Here is a 12,046-nt window from a genome sequence, read left to right as displayed (position 1 = left end):
AGTAAATGTTGACATTCCAATGAACTGCAGCTCAGGAGCTGAAACGTGGTTTAAAAGCTTCAATAATGGGAGCGCAGCAGCCAAACCTAGGCTCATATATCAAAAAGGAATAATAGGCAGTGAATGTGAAGAAATGTGGTATGAGGAAATAAGCTTTAAAGGGTTGTGCAAGAATGAATTGCCTTTTGTAATTTTTTGGGAAAAAATCATTTCTGTTTTCATTTTATTAAAAAAAAAAAGTGAGTGGTTTTGGCTCTTTGTAACCCTTCATTTCTTTCACACAGTTACAGACTCTTACTGCATCAGACACTATGAGATATCATGTAAGTAATTCTCAGCAAAAAGAGTCAACACATACCTGACTCTGGAGTCCTCTGAAAGACGGAGACGCTCCACTTGCTGTGATTTTCTTCCTGAGAGATTCTGACAGAGAACTCATACATGCTGTCAGCAGACAGGGTGTCTATCAAAATTCTCCTTTGCGTGCTCTCCTTGTACTCCCAGCGTGCTGACTCACCCTTCTCCCTGTACCTAACTGTGTATGATCTGAGTTAAGAATAAAAAGAAAATGTCTTATTCCTTTGAGAAAGATTAGACTTCAGTTTTATTTTTTCTCTATTTGTCATCATTCCCCCCCCCTTGTTAACTGACACTTTAACAGGGCCCACCTGGATGCCCCGGGGGCAACTTTCTCCATCTCGACAGCAGGGTCAACCCACGAAATGAGAACTGATTTAGGAGACATGACCCTGACACTGATGTCCTGGGCCTCATGTTCAGGTGGTGCTAGACAACACACAAAGACAAAAAAACCCAAATGTCTGGATCCAAACGAATATTAAAGTCACTGGATATACGTCATCCTCTGACTTCTTCTAAACTTTGGCAAGGTAGTTTTGCAGAATTTTTGCAGATTTTCTATATCTACTATGAAAAAAAGACATACAGAATGATTCTCAATAAACCTGCAGGTACCTGGTGTGGTTGTTTTGGTTGTGACTGCTCTGTTGGCAGGTTCGCTCTGACCTTGGGCCTTCTGTGCCTGCAGTGACACCACATGAACGGACTCAGACGCTATGAATAAAAAAGGGATACCAGGCACGGCCAGGGTTTACACTCTGGAAACTAAAGATAGTACAAAAAAATGTATCCTCTTAGCTAAATTATTTTCAATAGGAAACAAACAAATAAATAAGAAATTAGGACAAATCCAAATGCCTTCTAGATGCTGCTAACCTTTTTATTGCTGGTTTATTTCAGTAATCATTGCCACAGGAAGTTATTGTGTGCCACCTACAGTCGTAGTCAAAGATACATACATTCAGTAATCATGTGCATGAATTTCATAGCAATTTAGGGCTTTTAATCATTTATTTGAACTGTTCTTTTTCCAGGCTAGAATGACTCTAAAGCATCTATTACATACTTTAAAAACAAGCAGTAAGTGCACAACTTTAATTGTATTTTGGATTTTCTCTAATCCCCACAGGATTAAAGGTTTATGTACAGGCTCCAATATGTAGATTTCCACAAGTTGGGAAGGTCTCTTGGAACCATTTCTAAACAACTGCAAACACCTAGATCATCAGTTTCCATCACCATGGACTGACCTAGGCTTCATAACCAAGAAAGAAACCCGTTCTCCAAAACTGACACCTTCAGGCTCGAATAAAATTTACAGCTGCCCACACGTATAAGCCAAAATGCCTCCTGCAGAAAGGTTTTATGGTCACACTAGATAAAGATTGAGCTATTTGGTCACAATGACAACAGCTCTTAAACCTAAAAACACTGTACAAAATGTCAAGCATGGTGGTGGTAGTATCATAGTCTGCAGCTGTTTTGCTGCCAGTGGTACTGGTGCACTACACAAAGTGAATGAAATAATGAGGAAAATTAGTGAATTAGGCGCTGTGCTATGAAACCAACCAATTTAAATAAACTCTATCAACTCTCCAAACAGGCGTGATCAAATCTCCAGCCAGAATAATGCCACAAGCTTGTTGATGGCTACCAAAAATGTCTGGTCAAGGTGCAACTTGCTAAGCGGCATTTAACCAAATATTAGTTGTATGTATGTATGTATGTATTTGAGCCTGAATCTGTAATTTTGGCACAGTGTGGCTTAGAGAAAATCCAAAATAAATTCAAGTTTCTCTACCCAATGCTTGTTTTTTTAAGAGGTCTGGTTTACAATCATTCTACCCTTGGAAAAAGAAAAGTTCAAGGAAATTAAAAGTCCAAAATGACCATGACATTCATGCGTATGTAAACGTTTGACCACAACCATACCCTCCAATACTATAAGGACATGTTCACATTTCTTACTCAGCTTCGTATTTGACTAAAACCTAAAGCTTTGTTCATTTCATCATTTCATTCAGTGATCAGTAGTATAAAATATTGGCCCTCTTACTTAGTTTGCGTGCGAGTCGGTTTCTCTGATCAGACTGAGGCTTGGCGTAGTGTTGGCGTCTCCTTTCCAGCAGAGGAACTCCTGCCAAAACTCTCTCGGGCTGCCTGGGACCAGAGGAAGACTGAGGTGCCCTCCTGTGTGTTCTGACATTAGGCACACCTGACAGCTGAGCCTTCCTGTCCATCCTGGTTGCCCGTTTTACGGAGGAGTGATTTCGGGGCACCACTGTTTGTGAAGATCTTACTGGACCTGCTTATGGATATAATAAATGGAAAATTCAGACTGCACTGTTCATTTTAACTTTAAAATCCCAATGTACATAATCTGGTTTTTGTGCTCGGTTTGCCTTTGGGGCCTTTTTGAAACTCTATCTTCCATGGAAAATGTTTCCACATAACTTTTCCACTCAAGACACATCCGCTTATTGATAAACACATAATTACTTGTCACACTCATCCAACACCGCCTGTCAGCCTGGCCAGTTGTCACAGAAGGGAAATGCTGAAGAACTGCATCATGTACCCTGTCATCTGCTATAACTTCTGGTGCTCTGCTTCCCGCTTCAATCCAAAGCTAGTAGTCACACCATCTTGGACAACATCTCAGACACTGACTCAGACAGTCAGACAATCCCTCTCATCTGGCTGCAGTGCTTAGCGATAGCATTTCCAATACAAAAACAAAAAAACATCTGCCCCTCCCTCTTTTTTGTTCTTCCATTCTCTCCATCTGTTCCTCCCCTTTCTGTTTACCATAATCACTTTCAGATGGAAAGGGTCCACTCTGTTTCCCATCAGGACAGCTGCGTGCACAGCTGGGGGAGTACTGATAAGTCAGCTGATGTAAAAAGGTGAACATTATGCATTTCAAAGGTCTAATCAATACTTTAATGTAAGACTTTATTTTCTATTCAACATGTAGGGTGAGCCAAATGAGATTATAGGTGTCTACATGAGGCCACCATATCTAAAAGTGACTTAAAAAGAAGGAGTTTTGTGGTTAGGGGACAAAGAAGATGTGATGAGGAAACACACAATGTATAGAAGACCATGAAGAAAATACATGTGTTTGGTTTTTTCTGGTTCAACTTGGATCAACTTGGATCACTCTGTTTATTACTTAATGTCTGTATCTCCTGTCTGTACTGCCAGCACAGCTGAATGAACGTCTTTCCTTTGGATTCAGACAGTACTGGCTATTTGTTTAGTAATGCCTTAACCCCTTTCTGAATCCTTCTCTTGCTTTTCCTGTCAGCTTTGCAAGTTTTCACACATTTCCAGTAAGGGAACTGTGAAATCAGAGTAAGAATTTGTGTCATGTGTGATTCAAATCACAGATTTAATGTGGACAAATGTTGTGTTGGTCTTTCCCACTACACTGTTGCTGAACATAGAGTTTAACGAGGCTTTAAAAAGAACTGTAAAAAAAATAAAAGCATACAGAAATGTGAACGAGAGAGTTTTCATAGCAGTCTATACATCCTGTTAAAAATGAAGTACATCCCATGATTCAGCAGCTTGTAGAACCGCCTTTAGTGTCCAGAACTTGAAGTAATCATTTTCTGTATGATTTTATCAATCTGTCATATCATTGTGGAGCTTTTTCTCTACCTTTTCTTTGTGTGCATTCATTTATGCACAGCTACCTTAAGGTCCTGATACAGCATTTCAATCAGATTGATATCTGGACTTTGGATGGGCCATTGCAGGAACTTGATTCTTTTCCTTTTTAGTTGTTCTGCTGTAGATTGGCTGCTTTGTTTGAGATTCTCCTGTTGCGTGACCTAATTTTACCCAAGCTTTAGCTGTCAGACAGATTTCCTCACATTGGAAGAATACTCTATACAGGGGAGTTCCTGGTCCATTCAGTGAATGCAAGGGGATCAAATCCTGTGGCTGCAAAACAAGCTCAAATCATCACCTCTACCCCTGTGATTTGACAGTTTGCATGAGGTGGTTGTACAGATATGCTTTAGACTTAATGTGGTGCTATGTATTGTGGTCAAACATCTCCACTTTGGTGTGGTTTGTTCAAAGTACATTGCTACAGAAGTCTTGTAGTTTCTTCAGATACAACGGCTTTCTCCTGGCAACCTTCCAAACAAGTCATACTTGTTCAGTGTTTTTGTAATTGTGGTGTCATGAATTTGAAAATTAAATATGCTAAATGAGGTCTGTAGAGTCTAAGATGTAGCTCTTGGGTTTTTTGCATTTTCTCTGACCTTGGGGTTAATTGGCTGGGATGTCCACTCCTGCAAAGACTGGCAGCTGTCTTGAATGATATCCACTTGTGAATAATCTTTCTCGCTGCAGAATGATGGATTTCAAATTGTCTGGAAATGGCCTTATAATCGACAGCCACAACTGGCTGTTTAATATCATGGGTGATGCCTGAACTCTCCAGACTATCAAGCTGCCAATATTTCTGTTTTTATGCTCTGCTTTCTGTGCTCACGCTTACAGTGCTCACACTTGCCAATGATCAATTAATCAAGTGCCTTCGATTTGCAGCACATTGCTGCTGTCTACCTTATTATTGCAGTGAAAACAGTAAGGGTATGCATAGTTTTACAACACACAATTAGCTATTTTTAACAGGTCCATTGGTTTAAGTGCTAACAAAAATTGTGTTCTTCTACCTATACCTGCACTAATCCTATAAGCGTAAAATACCACAAAAATAATACTTTAAAGTGTCTCATTCATAGCTTTTGTATTTTTTGTAAACATTGTTCAACATATGGCAACTAGCCCTGACCCTTTGACAATTAATTTTCATCCCAATCCTTTCCATTTGTTTCTTCTGATACCAAGTATAGCTTAAAACAGAAATATCCCCATTTGGTTTTAATCAGTCTTCCCTTTTTCTGTCTGGAAAACTGTCACAATACATAATTTGGCCCAGGTCACAATGCCACGAACCACTAAACCACTGACTTGACAGTGCTGGTAATGCCAGATCCCTTATGTCTTTTCCTGGAAGCTCAGTGGACCGAGGTGCTATGAGGCTTGCCTGCTGACAGACAGGCATATCATAGCAAAAACAGAGCGAGGCACACCTCAGTGTACAGACTGAGGTCCCCAAGAATGTCTCTGTTATGTCCTTGGATGTTCCTCAAAAACTAGCTGAACCGTCGTCTTTGACGTTTTGCAACCTTAAAAAGAGAAGTCTAAACGTTGCAAACAAATTGGTATGTTTGGGTCTCGTACTTACTCACTTTACCCACAGTTTAATTTATACAAACAATTCCCAGTCAATGGCAAACTTTTCCTTCCAGCAGAGCTAATCAGTTTAGCCTGTAGTGAAAATATACAGCGCTAATGCCAATGTTGTTGCCATAGTTTATGTATTAGCATACCAGACTGTTAAGTCAATGTGTACCTTAGATGACTTATAAATTAGATGAGCAAATTAGTGTCATCCCAAAAGACGCATATCAAATTGCAGTTGCAAGTTACCAGAAATTGCCTGGCAGCACTTTAACATTTGATAAGCGCCTCTGATTGATTAATAGTCATGTTCTAATCATGCTATTGTTGTTTGTTTTTATTACTGAAGCTCAATAAATGTTAACATGATATTTTTTTTTACAATTGAACTATTTCATCAAACAAAGAGGAACATTCAGTTTGCACACATGCTATCTCATTTCAGTTACTTTTATATATAAAGTAAATTAGAAGCATTAAAAAAACTTCAGGATAGTATAAACCACCATTATATAACAATGTCAGTGTGCAGGAAGTGTGCTAGTTCTAGTACTATGCTTGGTAGACATTTATAAGATGACAAAGACAGCTTAGTTATCAAGTACAGGTAAATGGCATGGAACGGGTTATCAATGATCCTTAATAATTAGATTATTTTATCAAGCTAGCAATAATAAGCTCTCAGCAGATAGTAAATGAACATATATAACATTAGCTACTTCTCCTTTTGGCTCTTACTTTTCATTTGGCTTTGTTCTGCTTTTCCAGGCGTCTCCATTCACCAAAGTAAATCAACAAATATGATTATCCATGTTCCTGGAGCAGCTCTGCCTCAAACACATAAAACTGAAACTCCAGACTAGCACTGCGGTTACCACTGCTGCCTTGCAACAAGAAGGCCCTGGGTTCCCTTTCTGCTTCCCATCCTTTCAATAGGGAATTTTAAAGAGTTTTCTCCACGTTCCCTGCCACGATTAAGTGGTTTAGAGAGACTAAATTGTCCACTGGAACAGTATGATGCATGTCTACGTGTGATTAGACCAATGAGCATTTACATGACATAAGCTCAAATATCACATTGGGCTGCACACAAAAAAAGTACAGCACTATGCAAAAGTCCCGAGCCACCACTAATTTTTTTTATATTTTGCAAGGAAAATGGAAAATAGTGACAGCATACAGAGATTCAGTGAAACATGCAAATATGCACATGTATGTATAATACATGTAAAAACATAGTTTGGACAATTCCACCAAGCTTGAAAATTAATATTGGAATGACCACAACATAGACTGAACTGCTCTTAGGAAAGCTTTCTTAGAATTCTCCTCCATACGTACTGACGATAATTTAAACTACAAATTTCAATTGATCGCTCCATAAGATCTGTTGCTATCGACTTTTAGTCCAATTCTTGTGTAATTTGGCACACCCCAGCCTTTTCTCCCTGTTTCCCTTCCTTAACAATAGCTTTTTGACAGCCACCCTTCCACTGAGACTACGTCTGATGAGGCTTGGCATGCAGGAGGGCCAGATGTATCACTCAGGTCTTTTGCTAAGTTGCTCCTCAGTGTGAAAAGGGTTAGGTACGAGATTTGAAAAACAAGTGAAGGAGCCAATGTCCAAACAAAGAACTCTGAATGATCTTCAAAACGTTGGAGAGCTAATACTCAAGACACTTAAATAAAAGAAAAAGTCTGACTCCTTGGAAGGAAAATGCAAAGAAATAAGGGGTGGTTCAAGACTTTTGCACAGAACTATACAAATAAGTCCTAGAGGGCCATATGTTTGCATTGCTATCACTACTGCTTACATCATTTTGGACTGACCACACAGTGACATTAACAGCCTTTGAGAATGTTATAACACCAATTATTAATAGATTTCCTTGATAAATTACTCTTATAATTAATTACCAAAATTGTTTGCAGTTAGTTTTCACTCACCTGATAAATCAGCAAGGCCTGCTTGACAGGGCACTCATACCCGCAACTCAAAGTGTTCACTTTCTAAATAGTCTGCCAATACTGGCTTCCAGCAATGTGTCTGTTCCTGATTTCTTGTGATTTCACAGTCTACTGAAATCTCTGACAGGTAATTTTTTTAAAGAAATAACTGTGGTATATGTCATTAAAGGTAACACTCTCTAAAACAGATTTAAAATATGGTTCACCTACAAGAAAAACACATCTATCTAAATAGACAGAAATGTGGGCGTCAGAGACAAATGAGTGTTTTCCTTTATTCATCCTGTGGGGAAGAACCAAGTAAGGGGATAAAGAAAAGGGTGATTATTGCCTGAAGAAAGAGAATTCAAGACAATTCCTCGTTTCATGCTTTTAACCCATTGTCATGTAATGTTGGTAATGATGCCCTCTGATTAGGTTTACCTGCTGATAAATTGCTGACAGGTGCACCGCCCAACACAGCAAAGCCATCCAGGTTAACCCATTCAGGGTCTAGAAACAAAAACACAGGATATCTGGATATATTAACTAGTAAGGAAGCAGTTCATTCTGTAAACAAAAAGAAAAACAAACTGATTTTTTAAAATATTGTTTACATAGTCTATATCATATCATATCAGGTCAACGTTTTGTCTTTGTTGCTCCAGACACATTAATGATGTTGAAGCAAACAGCATGGGGTTATTTATGACAGCTGATGCTGCTCTCATGCTGCTGAGGGAACAACACATGATCTGCAAGGAATTTCTGGAAAGGCGAAGCTGAGACTGAGCTCGGCTGCCAGATTTTTGAGATTTACGGTGAACTGTGCTGGAGCTGGAGAGACCACAGCGGCCACCAGAAGTTGTACTGGGCAACGCACAGGAACACAAACACACAGGCATCTGTAGATACTTTTTTTGAAAACACAGACAATGCATGACTTCATCAGTTGGCACCACCCAGTCCTTCACCACAACCACTACCAGACACACATAAGCTGCGCACACACACATACACAGAGTAAGTGGCCACAACACAGGATTATAGGAGCAGGGCTGGGTTTGCTGCAGACTTTGATGAAGTATGGTGCCAAGGATGGAGGAAAATGAAATAATGACAAAAGCAGGCTGGACTCAGTCAGTAACCCAAAGTGTATGTATGTATGTATGTATATAGAAGCATAAAGACCTGACTTAAGTTTTACAATGTGGGATTAGAAATTACCAAAAGAAGCTATTAAAACCTAAAAATAAGCCCCTTCTCTAAAGCCTCAAACAACCACTGTCTACTGAGCTAGGATGATGATGGCCTGACACGCACATCACCCCTGGTGTGCTTTCCCTCTGGCAAACTTTTAGGACAGTGCATCCAATTATGAACTAATCCATATATAGACATTAATCATCATTAATCAAGTTAACATACGCATGCACTTTTACACACCTCACTGTCTTGAGTGTCTACTTTGCTTCTTGTTCCTTGTCTCATTCTTGGCATTTATTTTGAGAAAATGCAGAACTGTGAGATTTCAAAGCTCACTTCACGGTTTAAGGCAAACCTTATTTGTATGCTCTGTGTCCATTTATATCCTTCTGGATTACTTTTTTTTTTTTTGTCTAGCAGCTCTACCAGCACTCACACTCCCATTAGTTCCAGTTCATTTACTGGCATAACTTCAACATGGTTATGGAATCGTGACCATCTGATTTTAACATCTCACATTCTCATCCTGCTCTTTTTGAACTTTTATCGACTCTTTCTTACCTACATCCTCCAACATAGGAGCGCGACTGTCCTTGCTCGCTTTAGTGAATCGATGGGATCTCGTGGGTTTACTGGAGCTGATCATGAAGCGGTCCACAGGTCTTCCATCCAGATGGATAGACGGCTCCCAGCTTTCCCTAAGGCCCTTCTCCACAGATGTTGGTTTCACATTTTGTGGTCGTGGGGGTTTCTCTGCTGCAACACAAAAAACACATTAAGATACATTTCAGGGGCATACCTTTTTTTATTAGTTTTTTATTTAGCATTTAGCATGCAAGAAATGTGGAAGTGCATTAAACACGAATTCGGCAAAAATAAACCTCCCTAAGAAAATAGTCCTCTCTATAACCTAATTTACAAACTCAGGAAACAAAAAGTAATTTGTCTTTGTTGCAGGTTTCAAGTCTTATTTAATACAATATTGTTTCTATTTTATGTGTATTTAGCATCACATCTATAATCAAATACACAATAAAAACAGATTTCGCTGCAGACTTTAGCGCTTGAATTTAAGGAGCTTTACAAAGATTTTGCAATAACTGCGTAAAAATACGCAACCCCCCCCCCTCCCCCCATTTTTAAAAATAACTGTACACATGACTAACAGCCAGTTTAATGGCCAAGCGAGATCTGTTCCCTTGTTATCTCAGGACAAATGAAGCAGGCATCATATCTGAAGTTGAAAATACAAAGTGTTGAATTTGTATTTTATGGCTTTTCACTTTAAGTACAACTTCATAAGAACAATTTCATACCATCTAATTAAGTCAAAAACACTCGAGGAGGTAGGCATACCATCGTCAAAGTCTATAACCAAGAGACGCCTTCATGACTGGAAATACAAAGGTTTAACAACAACGTGCAAACCACTGGTTACATTGGTGTGGTGTACAGACGGAAAAGATACAAAAGCTGGATAACTGGCTCTAATTCTACAGTGTCCTCCGTTTCTCGGTCAGATTCAGATCTCACTCAGATCATCAAATGCAACATCACAATGGGTACTTCATAAAATCTAAATTCTGATGACCAAAAAACAAAAATATACAAAAACTTTATTGGGAGAAGTACAAAACTGACCATTTATTATATTTTCATATTTTCATTTCCATTATTTCGAGAAACTTTTTTTATCCACCCAATAAACGCAGATCTAATGGGCCTATTCCAACTCAGGTCTGCTGTCCACCAAGTTCTCAGGGAAATTTTAGCTCTAAAATTCACTGTGTACACTGTGTTATCTGTCTGCTGTTTGATCCAGAGCAGGTGGCATGCACTCAGTTTTTAGTGAAATCAGCTGTCTGTAGCTGCTGCTATAAACTTGAGAGCAGCAAGCACAAACCAAAACTATGTCATAAAACACCACAAAGAGATTCTCCTTTCAAAGATGCACAGCCGTTAATTCACTCTTTCTTAAAAATATAGCAGATTTAAATCAAAAGATCCTAATAACATTGGAACATTTGCTAAATAGACGATATGCTAGAGTCATGATGTTCTTGGCTTTCCCTGCAGAGGTTTACATGAGCACTTTTGGTTTAGTATCATCACAAATTCACCTCTCCCAGCTGGATCTTCACTTTTTAACATTTAGATATAATTGCTACTTAGGCCTTCTGAGCTCTGTTATCCAGATGGTCACAGCTGTTCATAGCTCTTTAGCGTTGTTTCAGCTTAAGTAGGACTTTATCGTGTGCTGAAAGACCGTCTCGTATTTGTTTTTGCTGAGTTCAGTCATCACCACTGTAGCAGCAACTCCTGAGATAATGGCTTGTATCATTTTGTGATCTAAGTAAAAAAAAAAAAGAAAACACAGTCGACTCATTATTTCCTCATTAATTCAGTCTTACAGTGGACTAAGCTTCATCTGCTCTGCATGACAATCCCCACTGACACAGGCTGTGTGTTACATAGGATGGGATCCTTTCCTCTGTCCAGACATCGCTCCTTTATTTGGCCTCTCAGGAAATTTTTGATCCAAGGGCAAACCAGATTAAATCAAGACTTCTTCAGAGACAGCAGTTGCATAAATGATATCCAAGAATAAACACTTTGGGAAGAAGGTAAGCAATAGTGGCTGTAACAATCCTAATCATACGGAGCGAGGCTTGCTTTCAGAGAGTTGCCATGGGAGACTGGGGCAGTAATATAATAGCATTGTCTGTGCTTTGTTTGTGAATGTGAAATGGAAAGATGGATAGAGTATGATTGAGTTAGACAGTGGAAAGTATTAACTATGTTAAGAATGAGGGCAGGGCCTGAGGTCATTATGTCACTGCCTTTTTCATTTTTATGCTTGTGTGTCTAGAAGAGCGTGTGTTGATGGATACAGGACGCATGGTACGCATGCACCCTCGAAGAGTCACACACAGGCACGCACACACGTGTATGAGCATGTGTAGAAGCACATGGAGGTAAGCCCTGAGGTCAAATGACTGATGCAAAACTGTTCTATAAAATACTTTTGCTGGAGCACCTGCAGTCTGCTCTGCTTTTACAAGAACACCTTTACCTTGCATCAAAATCACAGGCCGTGACCTCTCATTCACCCCATAAAAATGCGCTACTAATGTCTAATAAATGTCACTTTCCAAAAACTCCCATCAACAATAAGAATTGCTAGTGAATTGCCAGATGAAGGTGGCATGGACATATCTGCTTTGCTATAGGTTTTTAATCATTTAGCACGAGTTTTGCACATGTGTGT

The 12,046-nt window shown here is 39.2% G+C and overlaps 1 protein-coding gene across 4 annotated transcripts in view; it reads right to left on the bottom strand.

The window, feature by feature from the left end:
* The window catches only part of fndc1 (fibronectin type III domain containing 1), a 44,174-nt gene that overhangs the window by 25,164 nt on the left and 6,964 nt on the right, over positions 1 to 12,046 (bottom strand). For 2 of the 4 annotated variants that reach the window (XM_019346300.2, XM_005454611.4), the window contains exons 3-8: positions 9,340 to 9,534; positions 8,017 to 8,085; positions 2,417 to 2,668; positions 976 to 1,074; positions 669 to 786; positions 359 to 546 (exon numbers count right to left, since the gene is read on the bottom strand). In XM_019346300.2, the coding sequence (XP_019201845.1) occupies positions 359 to 546; positions 669 to 786; positions 976 to 1,074; positions 2,417 to 2,668; positions 8,017 to 8,085; positions 9,340 to 9,534 (921 nt within the window). The remainder of the gene's footprint in view (positions 1 to 358; positions 547 to 668; positions 787 to 975; positions 1,075 to 2,416; positions 2,669 to 8,016; positions 8,086 to 9,339; positions 9,535 to 12,046) is intronic. The other 2 variants (XM_005454612.4, XM_005454613.4) reach the window with 2 other exon arrangements.

This window comes from Oreochromis niloticus, linkage group LG15, assembly GCF_001858045.2.
Source record: "Oreochromis niloticus isolate F11D_XX linkage group LG15, O_niloticus_UMD_NMBU, whole genome shotgun sequence".
Taxonomy (NCBI): domain Eukaryota; kingdom Metazoa; phylum Chordata; class Actinopteri; order Cichliformes; family Cichlidae; genus Oreochromis; species Oreochromis niloticus.
This window is presented reverse-complemented; position numbering and strand designations above follow the sequence as displayed.